Source organism: Hypomesus transpacificus, chromosome 7 (assembly GCF_021917145.1).
Source record: "Hypomesus transpacificus isolate Combined female chromosome 7, fHypTra1, whole genome shotgun sequence".
NCBI classification, from domain to species: domain Eukaryota; kingdom Metazoa; phylum Chordata; class Actinopteri; order Osmeriformes; family Osmeridae; genus Hypomesus; species Hypomesus transpacificus.
Window position 1 is genome coordinate 7,241,331 of NC_061066.1, and position 15,920 is coordinate 7,257,250.

At 52.1% G+C, this 15,920-nt stretch overlaps 1 protein-coding gene across 1 annotated transcript in view; it reads left to right on the forward strand.

Moving 5' to 3' along the window:
• Nucleotides 1-2,092: 2,092 nt before the first annotated feature.
• The window catches only part of LOC124469785 (PDZ domain-containing RING finger protein 4-like), a 21,704-nt gene continuing 7,876 nt past the window's right edge, over nt 2,093-15,920 (forward strand). Inside the window, exons 1-2 of the mRNA XM_047023281.1 lie at nt 2,093-2,714; nt 2,857-2,972. Of these exons, the coding sequence (XP_046879237.1) occupies nt 2,093-2,714; nt 2,857-2,972 (738 nt within the window). The remainder of the gene's footprint in view (nt 2,715-2,856; nt 2,973-15,920) is intronic.

Genomic DNA, 15,920 nt, shown 5'->3' on the forward strand with positions numbered 1-15,920 from the left:
CCAGACAGTGATGGAGCTGAAGGCAGAGTGTGGCAGGCTTGCCCACGAAGTGGAACAGGTGCAGAGGAGTGTGATGGCTGAGGCGGCTGCCCGGTGCACAGAGTTGGAGGCCAAGATGCTACGGCACATGGGCGCCCTAGAAAGAAGACTGTCCGCAGCGGAGCGGGCCAATGCGAGCAAGCCGCCATTCGCGGAGGTAGAGGAACCTGCCGCCTCCAGCCCCGACAGAGAGGCACCACCAATCTCTGGGGACCGGGCGCCAGACTTTTTGCCGGGGACACCGACCCGCTCCACCCCGACGACACCTGGTTCGCCGATGGCCTCCAGGCCCAAACGTCGTGCGCCCTGCCACCAACCTCCGACATGTGCCCCGGAGGAAAAAAAAGCAGAGGTGGATCTGGTCCGAACCTACACAGACTTTGATGCCGGCTTGGGGAAGTGTGTGCTCGACCACAAGCCGGCTGCACTTAGTAGCAGAGAGTTGCTCTCCGAGCTACAACTGGCATTCTTTGCGTTGTCGATGAAGGAGCTAGACATCAAGGGTGAGAAAGCTTTGCCGTCTTTGTACCAAGGCCGTAGCCATTGAGTCAACATTGGGGGGGGACCGAATGTATTTTTTGATGATAATCCCAAGGCACACACACGTCTGATATATCCATGTATTGTGTGACTTCTTGCTTTTCAGACACCGTCGGTTTGGAGAACAAGGCCAGTGCCATTATACACAGAGGCGAAAGGCACAAAGTTTGGCCTGTACAACCCTGGGCCCCGGAGAATTGCCGCACCACCTTCCTCAACTACGTGATGGAGAAAATAAAAAACCACCTTCGAAGACGCAAGTCCCTCGATCAAGCGGCAGCCCTAGCGGATCGGACTCAAGAACACTGACACTACCCTGTTCGGCCTATTTTATTCTCGTTTTATTCAATGTGTTCATCCAATGTTTTATCTTCTTTCCTGTTCTGGTGTTGTAATGTTAATAGTGTCATATAAATGTTATTGCCATGAGACTGTGTTTTCTTTACATTGATTGGAATGCTCAGACATGTTTTCCCAGTGTGGAAAGTCAAGTTTAGCTGTTGCAAAACGTGTTTATTATTTATTGAGCAAAATTGAGTGTGGAGACACCATTCAGAGTTTAGATGCCATTCGTGACAAGCAAATCCCAATCACTCATTCAATATTCAAGGGGAAGAGTGAAAGTCTAGCTAATACTAAGGGGGGGTCTAGCTAATACTAAGGGGAATAAATTAAAATATATGTAGTCATAATTTACAATATAACCTCAAATAAACTGACAGTGCAAGAGAACAATACAACAGTGCACATTTCAATGAGCCGGGTGTCAATGTGCAAGACACTCCCCCACCCCCCCACCACACACAAACACACACACACACACACACAGAGAGAGAGACATCATAATGGCTGCAGGAAAGGATTGAAACAATATTTGCCAAATACTACACACAGTGTTTTTATGCAATGTATCATAACAGTGTTTTTGCCCAGTTCGCTAAAGTGCCCACTAGATGGCAATGCAAGAGCAGATCACTTTTCGGCTCTACATGTATGGACGATGACCTGAAGTAATCCTGGTCAAGGAGAATATGTCCTCCAAACAACATCTTGTTTGTTTCCAGACTCACATATACAAACATTAGGGGGCCAACGTAGACTTGTTTCGATGTTAGAATTGACTTGGCAACAGCGCAGCGCACAACGTGGAAAGAGGAGTTACCTCCAATCAACCCTTCTTAGATTTTTGACCAATAGAAGCAGCCCAAAACGTATTTACCTGGTAACAGCCCAGCAACGGGAGTTAACTCCAATTGACCCTGGTCAGCTTTTTGGACCAATAGAAGCAGCCCAAAACTTTACAGCCATAGATTGTATTTCTCTTCTGTTCATACCAACTGACCGACGACAGCGACGACAAGGTGAAACAGTTGTCGATTACAAAAGTAAGTATTTTTTCACAATGTATGGCTTGAGGGTGTTACTCTAAGAGACTACGAATGGCCATCAGTAACTGTACGCTAGTCAATGACAACGACAATCACCTGTCTGTGTTTTTTTTTGCAAGGCTAACATGAGCAACGACCAAGACATGGCGCTTTCGGAGATTGAACTGCTGGAGATCAAGTTCGACGCCCTAAAAGGAGCAGTTGGCCAGACAGTGATGGAGCTGAAGGCAGAGTGTGGCAGGCTTGCCCACGAAGTGGAACAGGTGCATAGGAGTGTGATGGCTGAGGCGGCTGCCCGGTGCACAGAGTTGGAGGCCAAGATGCTACGGCACATGGGCGCCCTAGAAAGAAGACTGTCCGCAGCGGAGCGGGCCAATGCGAGCAAGCCGCCATTCGCGGAGGTAGAGGAACCTGCCGCCTCCAGCCCCGACAGAGAGGCACCACCAATCTCTGGGGACCGGGCGCCAGACTTTTTGCCGGGGACACCGACCCGCTCCACCCCGACGACACCTGGTTCGCCGATGGCCTCCAGGCCCAAACGTCGTGCGCCCTGCCACCAACCTCCGACATGTGCCCCGGAGGAAAAAAAAGCAGAGGTGGATCTGGTCCGAACCTACACAGACTTTGATGCCGGCTTGGGGAAGTGTGTGCTCGACCACAAGCCGGCTGCACTTAGTAGCAGAGAGTTGTTCTCCGAGGTACAACTGGCATTCTTTGCGTTGTCGATGAAGGAGCTAGACATCAAGGGTGAGAAAGCTTTGCCGTCTTTGTACCAAGGCCGTAGCCATTGAGTCAACATTGGGGGGGGACAAATGTATTTTTTGATGATAATCCCAAGGCACACACACGTCTGATATATCCATGTATTGTGTGACTTCTTGCTTTTCAGACACCGTCGGTTTGGAGAACAAGGCCAGTGCCATTATACACAGAGGCGAAAGGCACAACGTTTGGCCTGTACAACCCTGGGCCCCGGAGAATTGCCGCACCACCTTCCTCAACTACGTGATGGAGAAAATAAAAAACCACCTTCGAAGACGCAAGTCCCTCGATCAAGCGGCAGCCCTAGCGGATCGGACACAAGAACACTGACACTACCCTGTTCGGCCTATTTTATTCTCGTTTTATTCAATGTGTTCATCCAATGTTTTATCTTCTTTCCTGTTCTGGTGTTGTAATGTTAAGAGTGTCATATAAATGTTATTTCCATGAGACTGTGTTTTCTTTACATTGATTGGAATGCTCAGACATGTTTTCCCAGTGTGGAAAGGGTTAGGGTTAGGGTCAGGGTCAGGGTCAGGGTTAGGGTTAGGGTTAGGGTTAGGTTTGGCAATAGTGACGAGGAAACACCCTGTGGGACCCCGACGGGACCACAGTTCAGGTGAGACCCCATTATGGCACGCGCACCTGAAAACCCTCTCACTCCAACCCCTGAAATGGAATAAAGAATATATTCTAAAGGTCTAAAAGAACTGATTTGCAAGTACTAGTCTGTCGGCTCAAGAGCTAAACAATAGGAGTCTGACAGTATTAGCATCCCACAGGGTTGACATACTGCTGTCCGAAGACTTTCCTCCTAATATTGAACCAAAATACTGAAGTATGGACCGGAAATTCTTTGGGTGGGGGTGGCGGGGGGAGAGAGCTGGAGTGTGGTGAGAGGGTGGGGGAAGAGAGCTGAAGGGTGGTGCGGAAAGGGGTGGGGAAAACAATGAGGGAAGTGTGAGAATATATATATATCTATGATATGACCATACGGAGTCGACACCCACGGGGCGAGGAACACTGTTGCCCACAGGGCTTTAGTCAGCCTCTACCTACCATCCAAGGGGTAATTCCCAGGATGGGAGGAGAGAGTAAAAAAAGGGGGGGGGGGGGGGGGGGGGGGGGGGGGAATGGGGGGTGGCGGGGGCGGGGGATGGGGGGGTGGCGGGGGCGGGGGTTGGCCGGGGGCGGGGAAAGGGGTGGGGGGTGGCGGGGGCGGGGGTTGGCCGGGGGCAGGGAAAGGGGTGGGGGGTGGCGGGGAGCGAGAAGGGAGTGTGGGGGGGGTTTAGGGGAGGTGTTGAGAGGGATCATAGTCTTCATCCAATATCCTGTGTTCAAGTCCTCTTCCAACATCCTGTGTCAAAGTCTTCTTCAAATGTTGTTGTCAAACCTGACCTTTCCATTAGTCTTCATCCAATGTCCAAGTCCTCTTCAACTGTTGTGCTTTCTTGTTGTCAAACCTGACCTTTTTAGCAAATAGGAGCCCATCAGCATTAACATCCCTCTGGATGATATACCATCGTCACAAGACTTCAACCCTCCTATTGCTAAAATAAATACAGCTGTCACAGCGTTTGTCAGTCAAGTAGAAGTGAGAATTAACGCCAAATGTGAGAATCTAAATTGTGGAATCACATCATCAGTAGTATACCTAGGATCATTGGGTGTTTCGGCCTTCGAAACACTAGACACCCTCACCAAAGGCAGGCCCACCAGGGTTGATCAAATCCCCAGTGTGTGATTCCAGTCCAATTGGTACGTCAACACCTGAATTTTGTAAAAAAAGTCCAGTCCACAGAGAAACCGTCCCACCCAATGCTGTTCTGAGAAGAAATGGGAAAAACTAACAGAATGCCCAGACGCCTCAACTCAAAGCGACTTTCCAATAAACTAGCGACTTTAACATTAAAAAGCAATTTTACTAATAAAAACCTAGCAGACAATAAAATATTCATGTCAATAATAATACCTACCTGAGCTGCTTCACAATAAGACAACATGAATGTCAATAATAATAATACTTACCTGTCCTAGGAATAAAAGAGGGTTAGGATAGAAAGCAGGGTTAGGTTTAGGAGAGAAAGAGAGACCCACCAGGGGTCTAGGGTTGGGGTTAGGATAGGGTGTAGGTGGGGTTAGGGTAGGGAGAGAGGGGGGGGGGGGGGGTTGGGTTTAGGCAAGAGTTGGAGAAAGAAAATAGAGCAGTGACCCATAGTGTAGACACCCACGGAAGGCAGAGAAAGACTAGGAAAAGTAGAAAAGAGTGAGTAACATACACTCCCCATCCCAAGATTATTCTAAAATGGAGAAATCCTGTAGAGAGCTTGAGTGAAGAATTCCTGTGTCGTCCTGTCCAGAGTGTTGGCAAAAAACATCTTCCGAGTGATTATCAAAACTTAATTAAAATCGTTCTCAGACTCCGAATCACCATAGAGGTTAAGACCAACATAATCCAGAAGCCCAGAGCCAGCAGTCTCACAGAGAAATCATGTTACACAAGCACATCCCTACTCTGAACAATAATACAACCCAGACCACCAAAGCCCGCAAAGTGGTTGAGGTCACATCCGATCTTCCCCAGCACCAACAATGCAGACCGTGATGTCCAATCAATGCCCTGACAGATGACCGCCGGCTAGCCTGACATCAGGATCACATCCGATATACCCGATGCCCACCGCCACTCCAGGCAGTCACCCGAGACCACGTCCCATGACAAGGCCCAAGATCAGGATCACTGTAGAGGGCTGAGAGCCCAGCAGTGAGTCCAGGTGGTTCAGAGATTATGGTTTTAGCCCATGAGACAAAATAAACTCAAGAGACACCGGCCCAGGCCTCAATGGACCGAAGGTCATGATTCCATGAGTACCGAGTCGGTTAGGGCTAGGGCGCACGTCCACTTTGAGGGAGAGGAGTGGCCGATGTGAGATGTGTATGCTCGGGCTTTGAAACCCACGTAAACACGAGACGAAATTCATTCAAATGGTTCTTTTATTCAAACATTTGGACCACACAGCAAAGCAGCGATGTTTTTGCGGGCCTGAACATGCCCAAGAGGTGTCCCAATGCGGACATAAAACCTCTCTTCGGTAACAGCAGAATGGCACATATGGTGAGCTATCAAATTTCGTTCCGACCCGCTCATGTGGGTCCAATTTAATGTGCTTATGGAATGGCGTAAGTGATGCAGGGTGATGCCTTGGTGGCCCAAGCTATGCATCAACTTCCGGACGTTTGTGGATAGCCCATTCATGCAAGATCCGCTGCGGGAAAAGAACAGTCTCTGCTCGGTGTTCCGAGGGTAACCGGGAAGCTTGGTGGATGCCTCTACAAAGCGAGAGAGCCATCCATGCTCTTCCCCCGTGAGAGCTAAGACGGCAGGGCCATGATATTGCGCCGTCTTGTGCTCCGGCACTGAAACAAGAAACATATCCTCCAGGCGCTCGGCGGAGGCAAAGTTGTCGCGGGTCATCTCCAAGAAAACCCCGCGCCTGGCGCCGTTGAATATTGTAACCTGCAGGATGATGGCAGCTGCAGCCCTGTTAGCGTTCCGATGCGTAGCAGCCCTCTCCAAAGCCAGCAGTAGCTCGGGTATGCACCTATCCAAATCGGTGCCAATGGCACGGATCTCCTCACTCCTTAGCAGGCCCGTCTGCTGGGAATGGGTGATGGTCAGCCGGTGTCTACGAACGTTGACACGGTTGTCTCTTGAAAGCTTGCTCAATTTCATGAGCATGGGACGGAGGACCTTTTTCGAAACGGCAAGGCCGGTCGGCTTATAATCTTTAACCCACTTCACAAACGCAGTAACGTCACAGAGGTACGATTTGAGGGTACTCGCCTTCAGACCTCGGGTGGACAGGTCGCTGTACCAACTTTGAACTGCTTCTGGTTCTTCAAAGTTCTTAATTTGACCCATAAAGTCTATGATTCGATTAACGGTGCTTTTGACGTTTTCCATCTGTCTTTTCGAAGCTTGCGGGATCACCAGGTAAGCGTGGTAAGCGCTCACAATGGTCCCAGTGTCTGTGTCTTCGTCGGTTGAGCTGCAGCTGGAACTGGGGCTGGAACTGGACATGTTCTGGTGGGTCTCCGGACCGGTGGGTACAGCGTTGTGGGTATTTGAGCACCCCGGCTTGAGGTGTTGATCGTCCTCGGCGGCATCCTTGGATGTCAGTCCTCTGTAAGCATTGTCGTAATCGTGGGTGCCAACTTTCAATTTGTGCACCTTTGTAAGATGTCTGTCTAGTCGGGCGAAAGGTTTCCCAGAGCAGAGAATGCAGGGTTTCACTACCTTCTTCCTTGAAACGTCCATGATGTGCGGCAAGCATTGAGGTCGGTCGGCATCAATCAAGGCATAATTGCCGATTGGCAGGAAGGTGTTTTTCCATGGGAAGCGTGTACTGGGCGGGGACAGTGTTGATCCATGGTAGGGGAGTCAATGGAGGGACGCCGAGAGGCAAGGAGTGGTACTTCCCCAAAAACCAAAGCCCACAAACAGTCACCCTCCTGTGGACTCAAAAGGGATGACATGTCGGTGAAAACAACCAAAACCTAAGTCGATTTTGAATGGGAGTCAATGGGCGGAGTACCAGAGGCACAAACTTTTAAGCCTCCAAAACCTAAGTCCATTTTGAATGGAAGTCAATGGGCGGATGCCCAGGTGCACAAAATTCTAAGCCTTCAAAACCTAAGTCCATTTTGAATGGAAGTCAATGGGCGGATGCCCAGGTGCACAAAATTCTAAGCCTTCAAAACCTAAGTCCATTTTAAATGAAAGTCAATGGGCGGATGCCCAGGTGCACAAAATTCTAAGCCTTCAAAACCTAAGTCCATTTTGAATGGAAGTCAATGGGCGGATGCCCAGGTGCACAAAATTCTAAGCCTTCAAAACCTAAGTCCATTTTGAATGGAAGTCAATGGGCGGATGCCCATGTGCACAAAATTCTAAGCCTTCAAAACCTAAGTCCATTTTGAATGGAAGTCAATGGGCGGATGCCCAGGTGCACAAAATTCTAAGCCTTCAAAACCTAAGTCCATTTTGAATGGAAGTCAATGGGCGGATGCCCAGGTGCACAAAATTGTAAGCCTTCAAAACCTAAGTCCATTTTGAATGGAAGTCAATGGGCGGATGCTTAGGTGCACAAAATTCTAAGCCTTCAAAACCTAAGTCCATTTTGAATGGAAGTCAATGGGCGGATGCCCAGGTGCACAAAATTCTAAGCCTTCAAAACCTAAGTCCATTTTGAATGGAAGTCAATGGGCGGATGCCCAGGTGCACAAAATTCTAAGCCTTCAAAACCTAAGTCCATTTTGAATGGAAGTCAATGGGCGGATGCCCAGGTGCACAAAATTCTAAGCCTTCAAAACCTAAGTCCATTTTGAATGGAAGTCAATTGGATGACCAGGGGCACATATTTCTTAAAGTTGCATTTAATGGGTTTTAACACAGGGGGTGGGCTTAATAGTGGGTGCACAGGGCCCCCCGGTGAATGGGTGATGGGGGACACCCCCCCCGGAGGTGTGCAGTCCCCCCTTGGAGAGGGGGTCCCCGGGGAGGCCGGGAGGGTGTGGGGGGGTCCCCTTGGATCCCAAAAGTGGGTGTGCAGGGTGCGGCCGGAGTGGGGGTCCCTTGGGAGCCCGGGGATGGGTGCCCGGGGACGTCCCGGAGTGGTGGTCCCCTGGGAGGCCGGGGATGACCGTGTGAGGGTGCGCTGGAGGTGTGGAAAGGTGAAAAAGGGTAAAATTCGCCGTTTCTCGCCCGAGCGTGGGATTTGGCTGGGGACACTTTTATAATTCAAGTTGGAGGCTGGGGCAGCGGGTAGTGTGTTTTTTCTCCCCGGAAAAGGTGTACTTTTTTCGGGGGAGACGTTTGAAATATTCGTGGGCCTCCCGTTTTCGTTCTGCCCCATGGATTTGAACGGGGACAATTTTCCCATATAAGTTAGAGGCGGGGGCAGCGTGCACTGTGGTCATTTCACCCGGAAAACGTGTTCCCGACTCGGTAGAAGCGTTTGAAATCTTGTTTCGTTCCGTGCGTTTCCAGCGCGCGTGCACGCCCGGGGGTCTCTCATGGGCCTTCTTCCCCCGGTCCATACCTATCCAAAAAGTCTTCCCCCGAGTCTCTGAGTGCCCGCAAAGTGGAGATGCCTCCACACGAGTCTCAAATTCCTTCCACTTTTGCCGACTGAAAGTGTGCTTGACTTTTTGAATGCTTTGGAGGTGTAAAATTCACAGTTATTCACCCGAACGTGGGATTTGGCTGGGGACACTTTTAAAATTCAAGTTAGACCCGGGGGTAGCGTGGAGAGTGTTTATCTTCCCCGGAAAAGGTGTACTTTTTTCGGGGGAGACGTTTGAAATATTCGTCGGCCTCCCGTGTCCGTTGTGTCCCATGGATCTCGACGGGGACAATTTTCCCATTTAAGTTAGAGGCGGGGGCAGCGGGGAATTTGTTTTCTTTCCCCGGAAAAGGTGTACTTTTTTCGGGGGAGACGTTTGGAATATTCGTCGGCCTCCCGTGTCCGTTGTGTCCCATGGATCTCGACGGGGACAATTTTCCCATTTAAGTTAGAGGCGGGGGCAGCGTGCACTGTGGTTATTTCACCCGGAAAACGTGTTCCCATTTCGGTAGAAGCGTTTGAAATCTTGTTTCGTTCCGTGCGTCTCCCACGCGCGTGCACGCCCGGGGGTCTCTCCTCGGCCTTCTTCCCCCGGTCCATACCTATCCAAAAAGTCTTCCCCCGAGTCTCTGAGTGCCCGCAAAGTGGAGATGCCTCTACACAAGTCTCAATTCCTTCCACTTTTGCAGACTGAAAGTGTGCTTGACTTATTGAATGCTGGCAAGATAATAAATTCACAGTTATTCAACGGAACATGGGATTTGGCTGGGGACTCTTTTATTATTCCAGTTAGACCCGGGGGCACGGAGGGGAGTGTTTATTTTCCCCTGAAAAGGTGTACTTATTTCAGGGGAGACGTTTGAAGTTTTGTTTCGGTTCCTGTGTCGCGCACGCGCACGTGCGCAAAAGTTGCACACCGGGGTTTTGTTGCCCCGGATCTTACCTATCCAACGAGCCTTTATTCACAAAAATCGGTTGAACGGCACCGGAGATAACCGTGTTTGACCGTTTTCCCAGCCTTTTCAGCAGTCTCCCAGCTTCGAGATTACAAACTTTACATGGTCGCGGGCCCCAGTCCACCAGACGACCATCGGCGCGGTTTCAGAAACCTGGTTTTCAGAGACCTGAAAGAACCAGAGGGTCTGCCCAGGACCCAGTGCCCGCCCAAGAGGCACCCCGGTCGGATACCCCCCGGACCCCGAGAGGCCTGGAGGTCAACCATGGACTCAAACATCCAGCAGAGGGTCTGCCCAGGACCCCGTGCCCGCCCAAGAGGCACCCCGGTCGGATACCCCCGCACCCTGGCGACCCCTGGAGGTCAAACATGGACTCAAACATCCAGCAGGGGTTCTGCCCAGGACCCCGTGCCCACCCAAGAGGCACCCCGGTCGGATACCCCCCGGACCCCGAGAGGCCTGGAGGTCAACCATGGACTCAAACATCCAGCAGGGGGTCTGCCCAGGACCCCGTGCCCGCCCAAGAGGCACCCCGGTCGGATACCCCCGCACCCTGGCGACCCCTGGAGGTCAACCATGGACTCAAACATCCAGCAGGGGGTCTACCCCCGCACCCCGAGACCCCTGGAGGTCAACCATGGACTCAAACATCCAGCAGAGGGTCTGCCCAGGACCCCCAGGACCCCGTGCCCGCCCAAGAGGCACCCCGGTCGGATACCCCCGCACCCCGAGACCCCTGGAGGTCAACCATGGACTCAAACATCCAGCAGAGGGTCTGCCCAGGACCCAGTGCCCGCCCAAGAGGCACCCCGGTCGGATACCCCCGCACCCCGAGACCCCTGGAGGTCAAACATGGACTCAAACATCCAGCAGAGGGTCTGCCCAGGACCCAGTGCCCGCCCAAGAGGCACCCCGGTCGGATACCCCTGCACCCTGGCGACCCCTGGAGGTCAACCATGGACTCAAACATCCAGCAGAGGGTCTGCCCAGGACCCAGTGCCCGCCCAAGAGGCACCCCGGTCGGATACCCCCGCACCCCGAGACCCCTGGAGGTCAAACATGGACTCAAACATCCAGCAGAGGGTCTGCCCAGGACCCAGTGCCCGCCCAAGAGGCACCCCGGTCGGATACCCCCGCACCCTGGCGACCCCTGGAGGTCAAACATGGACTCAAACATCCAGCAGAGGGTCTGCCCAGGACCCAGTGCCCGCCCAAGAGGCACCCCGGTCGGATACCCCCCGGACCCCGAGAGGCCTGGAGGTCAACCATGGAATCAAACATCCAGCAGAGGGTCTGCCCAGGACCCAGTGCCCGCCCAAGAGGCACCCCGGTCGGATACCCCCGCACCCTGGCGACCCCTGGAGGTCAAACATGGACTCAAACATCCAGCAGAGGGTCTGCCCAGGACCCAGTGCCCGCCCAAGAGGCACCCCGGTCGGATACCCCCGCACCCTGGCGACCCCTGGAGGTCAAACATGGACTCAAACATCCAGCAGAGGGTCTGCCCAGGACCCAGTGCCCGCCCAAGAGGCACCCCGGTCGGATACCCCCGCACCCCGAGACCCCTGGAGGTCAAACATGGACTCAAACATCCAGCAGAGGGTCTGCCCAGGACCCAGTGCCCGCCCAAGAGGCACCCCGGTCGGATACCCCCGCACCCTGGCGACCCCTGGAGGTAAAACATGGACTCAAACATCCAGCAGATGGCAGCCTACCCTCTAAAACCAAAGGTCAGTTTCCCCCTCTCCCTCACCTGATCCTCAACACAATTATTCACACAATCCTGTGGATGTGTGAATAACCGCCGTGGCAGATGGCAATGGAAATGGGTGACCGGGGTTCGTACCCCAGAGGCGTCTTACTTTCCCCAATCTAATTTCGGGGGAACACTTTATAAAACGGCTGAGTAGCCCACTCTCTTAGGCTTTTAACCCCGGTGAATAATATGGGGTGGACGCCGTGGACGCGTGACGTAGGCCCGGGTGTTTGGAGCGTCCAATTAAACCCGGCTTAGGGCTAGGGCGCACGTCCACTTTGAGGGAGAGGAGTGGCCGATGTGAGATGTGTATGCTCGGGCTTTGAAACCCACGTAAACACGAGACAAAATTCATTCAAATGGTTCTTTTATTCAAACATTTGGACCACACAGCAAAGCAGCGATGTTTTTGCGGGCCTGAACATGCCCAAGAGGTGTCCCAATGCGGACATAAAACCTCTCTTCGGTAACAGCAGAATGGCACATATGGTGAGCTATCAAATTTCGTTCCGACCCGCTCATGTGGGTCCAATTTAATGTGCTTATGGAATGGCGTAAGTGATGCAGGGTGATGCCTTGGTGGCCCAAGCTATGCATCAACTTCCGGACGTTTGTGGATAGCCCATTCATGCAAGATCCGCTGCGGGAAAAGAACAGTCTCTGGTCGGTGTTCCGAGGGTAACCGGGAAGCTTGGTGGATGCCTCTACAAAGCGAGAGAGCCATCCATGCTCTTCCCCCGTGAGAGCTAAGACGGCAGGGCCATGATATTGCGCCGTCTTGTGCTCCGGCACTGAAACAAGAAACATATCCTCCAGGCGCTCGGCGGAGGCAAAGTTGTCGCGGGTCATCTCCAAGAAAACCCCGCGCCTGGCGCCGTTGAATATTGTAACCTGCAGGATGATGGCAGCTGCAGCCCTGTTAGCGTTCCGATGCGTAGCAGCCCTCTCCAAAGCCAGCAGTAGCTCGGGTATGCACCTATCCAAATCGGTGCCAATGGCACGGATCTCCTCACTCCTTAGCAGGCCCGTCTGCTGGGAATGGGTGATGGTCAGCCGGTGTCTACGAACGTTGACACGGTTGTCTCTTGAAAGCTTGCTCAATTTCATGAGCATGGGACGGAGGACCTTTTTCGAAACGGCAAGGCCGGTCGGCTTATAATCTTTAACCCACTTCACAAACGCAGTAACGTCACAGAGGTACGATTTGAGGGTACTCGCCTTCAGACCTCGGGTGGACAGGTCGCTGTACCAACTTTGAACTGCTTCTGGTTCTTCAAAGTTCTTAATTTGACCCATAAAGTCTATGATTCGATTAACGGTGCTTTTGACGTTTTCCATCTGTCTTTTCGAAGCTTGCGGGATCACCAGGTAAGCGTGGTAAGCGCTCACAATGGTCCCAGTGTCTGTGTCTTCGTCGGTTGAGCTGCAGCTGGAACTGGGGCTGGAACTGGACATGTTCTGGTGGGTCTCCGGACCGGTGGGTACAGCGTTGTGGGTATTTGAGCACCCCGGCTTGAGGTGTTGATCGTCCTCGGCGGCATCCTTGGATGTCAGTCCTCTGTAAGCATTGTCGTAATCGTGGGTGCCAACTTTCAATTTGTGCACCTTTGTAAGATGTCTGTCTAGTCGGGCGAAAGGTTTCCCAGAGCAGAGAATGCAGGGTTTCACTACCTTCTTCCTTGAAACGTCCGTGATGTGCGGCAAGCATTGAGGTCGGTCGGCATCAATCAAGGCATAATTGCCGATTGGCAGGAAGGTGTTTTTCCATGGGAAGCGTGTACTGGGCGGGGACAGTGTTGATCCATGGTAGGGGAGTCAATGGAGGGACGCCGAGAGGCAAGGAGTGGTACTTCCCCAAAAACCAAAGCCCACAAACAGTCACCCTCCTGTGGACTCAAAAGGGATGACATGTCGGTGAAAACAACCAAAACCTAAGTCCATTTTGAATGGAAGTCAATGGGCGGATGCCCAGGTGCACAAAATTCTAAGCCTTCAAAACCTAAGTCCATTTTGAATGGAAGTCAATGGGCGGATGCCCAGGTGCACAAAATTCTAAGCCTTCAAAACCTAAGTCCATTTTAAATGAAAGTCAATGGGCGGATGCCCAGGTGCACAAAATTCTAAGCCTTCAAAACCTAAGTCCATTTTGAATGGAAGTCAATGGGCGGATGCCCAGGTGCACAAAATTCTAAGCCTTCAAAACCTAAGTCCATTTTGAATGGAAGTCAATGGGCGGATGCCCATGTGCACAAAATTCTAAGCCTTCAAAACCTAAGTCCATTTTGAATGGAAGTCAATGGGCGGATGCCCAGGTGCACAAAATTCTAAGCCTTCAAAACCTAAGTCCATTTTGAATGGAAGTCAATGGGCGGATGCCCAGGTGCACAAAATTCTAAGCCTTCAAAACCTAAGTCCATTTTGAATGGAAGTCAATGGGCGGATGCCCAGGTGCACAAAATTCTAAGCCTTCAAAACCTAAGTCCATTTTGAATGGAAGTCAATGGGCGGATGCCCAGGTGCACAAAATTCTAAGCCTTCAAAACCTAAGTCCATTTTGAATGGAAGTCAATGGGCGGATGCCCAGGTGCACAAAATTCTAAGCCTTCAAAACCTAAGTCCATTTTGAATGGAAGTCAATGGGCGGATGCCCAGGTGCACAAAATTCTAAGCCTTCAAAACCTAAGTCCATTTTGAATGGAAGTCAATTGGATGACCAGGGGCACATATTTCTTAAAGTTGCATTTAATGGGTTTTAACACAGGGGGTGGGCTTAATAGTGGGTGCACAGGGCCCCCCGGTGAATGGGTGATGGGGGACACCCCCCCCGGAGGTGTGCAGTCCCCCCTTGGAGAGGGGGTCCCCGGGGAGGCCGGGAGGGTGTGGGGGGGTCCCCTTGGATCCCAAAAGTGGGCGTGCAGGGTGCGGCCGGAGTGGGGGTCCCTTGGGAGCCCGGGGATGGGTGCCCGGGGACGTCCCGGAGTGGTGGTCCCCTGGGAGGCCGGGGATGACCGTGTGAGGGTGCGCTGGAGGTGTGGAAAGGTGAAAAAGGGTAAAATTCGCCGTTTCTCGCCCGAGCGTGGGATTTGGCTGGGGACACTTTTATAATTCAAGTTGGAGGCTGGGGCAGCGGGTAGTGTGTTTTTTCTCCCCGGAAAAGGTGTACTTTTTTCGGGGGAGACGTTTGAAATATTCGTGGGCCTCCCGTTTTCGTTCTGCCCCATGGATTTGAACGGGGACAATTTTCCCATATAAGTTAGAGGCGGGGGCAGCGTGCACTGTGGTCATTTCACCCGGAAAACGTGTTCCCGACTCGGTAGAAGCGTTTGAAATCTTGTTTCGTTCCGTGCGTTTCCAGCGCGCGTGCACGCCCGGGGGTCTCTCATGGGCCTTCTTCCCCCGGTCCATACCTATCCAAAAAGTCTTCCCCCGAGTCTCTGAGTGCCCGCAAAGTGGAGATGCCTCCACACGAGTCTCAAATTCCTTCCACTTTTGCCGACTGAAAGTGTGCTTGACTTTTTGAATGCTTTGGAGGTGTAAAATTCACAGTTATTCACCCGAACGTGGGATTTGGCTGGGGACACTTTTAAAATTCAAGTTAGACCCGGGGGTAGCGTGGAGAGTGTTTATCTTCCCCGGAAAAGGTGTACTTTTTTCGGGGGAGACGTTTGAAATATTCGTCGGCCTCCCGTGTCCGTTGTGTCCCATGGATCTCGACGGGGACAATTTTCCCATTTAAGTTAGAGGCGGGGGCAGCGGGGAATTTGTTTTCTTTCCCCGGAAAAGGTGTACTTTTTTCGGGGGAGACGTTTGGAATATTCGTCGGCCTCCCGTGTCCGTTGTGTCCCATGGATCTCGACGGGGACAATTTTCCCATTTAAGTTAGAGGCGGGGGCAGCGTGCACTGTGGTTATTTCACCCGGAAAACGTGTTCCCATTTCGGTAGAAGCGTTTGAAATCTTGTTTCGTTCCGTGCGTCTCCCACGCGCGTGCACGCCCGGGGGTCTCTCCTCGGCCTTCTTCCCCCGGTCCATACCTATCCAAAAAGTCTTCCCCCGAGTCTCTGAGTGCCCGCAAAGTGGAGATGCCTCTACACAAGTCTCAATTCCTTCCACTTTTGCAGACTGAAAGTGTGCTTGACTTATTGAATGCTGGCAAGATAATAAATTCACAGTTATTCAACGGAACATGGGATTTGGCTGGGGACTCTTTTATTATTCCAGTTAGACCCGGGGGCACGGAGGGGAGTGTTTATTTTCCCCTGAAAAGGTGTACTTATTTCAGGGGAGACGTTTGAAGTTTTGTTTCGGTTCCTGTGTCGCGCACGCGCACGTGCGCAAAAGTTGCACACCGGGGT